Source organism: Odocoileus virginianus, chromosome 5, assembly GCF_023699985.2.
Source record: "Odocoileus virginianus isolate 20LAN1187 ecotype Illinois chromosome 5, Ovbor_1.2, whole genome shotgun sequence".
NCBI lineage: Eukaryota > Metazoa > Chordata > Mammalia > Artiodactyla > Cervidae > Odocoileus > Odocoileus virginianus.
The window spans coordinates 31091824-31093535 of record NC_069678.1 but is presented as its reverse complement, the minus strand read 5'-3'; the positions used below and the strand labels follow the sequence as shown (position 1 = coordinate 31093535).

The 1712-nt window shown below is 37.7% G+C and overlaps 1 protein-coding gene across 1 annotated transcript; it reads left to right on the top strand.

Moving 5' to 3' along the window:
- Positions 1 to 233: 233 nt before the first annotated feature.
- On the top strand, positions 234 to 727 carry LOC110145660 (small ribosomal subunit protein uS10). The gene has a single exon (XM_020906075.2). It carries the CDS (start codon positions 318 to 320, stop codon positions 675 to 677), a length of 360 nt encoding a protein of 119 aa, XP_020761734.2. The 5' UTR covers positions 234 to 317; the 3' UTR covers positions 678 to 727.
- Positions 728 to 1712: the final 985 nt, after the last annotated feature.

Sequence of the window (1712 nt, the reverse complement as noted above, 5' to 3'; positions counted from 1 at the left end):
ACATCTGTGACTCTATTTCTGTTTTATAAATAAGTTCATTCGTAGCACTTTTTTAGATTCCACGTATAAGTGACCATCATGTGATGTTTGTCTTTCTGTCTGACTTACTTCACTTAGTATGGAAAAATAACCAGAATAATTCTAAAATATTGCAATTTAAAGAATACTGAAATAAAAAACATTGAAAATTAAATCAACTCTTTGAGGAAGACGGGGTCGCCGCTGCAGCGGAGCTCAGTGCCGCCCGCTCTTGTTCCTGACTCACCGCTGTTCGCTCTCGCCGAGGAACAAGTCGGTCAGGAAGCTGCGCCGCAGCCATGGCCTTTAAAGACACCGGCAAGACTCCCGTGGAGCCAGAGGCGGCCATTCACCGGATTAGGATCACCCTCACCAGCCGCAACGTGAAGTGGCTGGAGAAGGTGTGTGCTGACTTGATCAGAGGCGCGAAGGAAAAGAATCTCAAAGTGAAAGGACCAGTTCGGATGCCTACCAAGACTCTGAGAATAACTACAAGGAAAACTCCTTGTGGTGAAGGTTCTAAGACTTGGGATGGATTCCAAATGAGGATCCACAAGCGACTCATTGACCTGCACAGCCCTTCTGAAATTGTCAAGCAGATCACTTCCATCAGTATTGAGCCAGGAGTCGAGGTGGAAGCCACCATTGCCGATGCCTAAATCAATCTTTTTAATAAATCGATAATCAGTTGTTAAAAAAATTAAATAAAAAATATAATTAATAAATGTAAAAAATTAAAACAATAAAAGATTTATATAAATTGACCTGCTTAAAATAAGATAAAAGAATAAAATATGCAGTGGAAAAATGCCATTAAGGAACTAAAGATTTAAAAGAATGAGGTAGGATAATCTAAAATAAATTAAGAGTAAATCAAACAAAAAAGATCTGGATTTAAAAAATAGTAAAACATAAAAAATGAATGTAAGTTTAAAACATTTGGAACAAAGCAACAGGACTTCTTGAGCAGAGAGAGTTACAGATGCTCACTGGCCTCCCAGTTAGCCTAATCAGGTCTTGTGAGAGTCAAATTGCCCAGGCAGAATATTCCAAGGCCGATGAACAAGATATTTTATCAGCTCACATTCTCCCAGTCAGATTTCCAGGCTGTCATGTGCAGACCTGCAAAAGCTGTTAAACCTTGAGGGAATACTAAGAATATGCTAATTTTTTTTTTTTTGAGTGATTAAGCCAGACAATGGGCTAAGTGCTATAAATCTGTAAGGTATCTTACTATGTAGACCTCAGAGGTTTTAGGTAGATGAAACAGAGGTGAAGTGAAATGACTTGTCCAAGGTCCTACATCTAGCAAGAGGGACAGCTCAGATTAAACACAGCCTTAATGCCAAAGCCCATCACTTAAACTTTTTGCTGTATTACATGTAGCCAAACAGATTCTTTTAAATATGGCCTGATTGCTATGAAAGAACACATCAAAACAGAATACCAGACACAACAGGCTTTATTACTTTGAAAGTAGAGCATATTTCAAGTTAGGGAGTCTTAGAGACACATATATAAATTAATCATCTCTTGCTGAGTCTCAGGTGGTGTGAAAAAACTAAAAAGGCCATGAATTCATACATTGGAATCTAATAAAAGATAATTAAATTCTTGAAAATTTAAAAAAATGTTTTAATGTAGCGTTGAAAAGATTAGGTGGCAAAAAGACAAAGTTCAGGTTTGTAGTTTCC

Coding starts and splice junctions, on each gene's coding strand:
- LOC110145660 (XM_020906075.2), top strand. CDS start 318: ATGGCCTTTAAAGACACCGGCAAGACTCCCGTGGAGCCAGAGGCGGCC.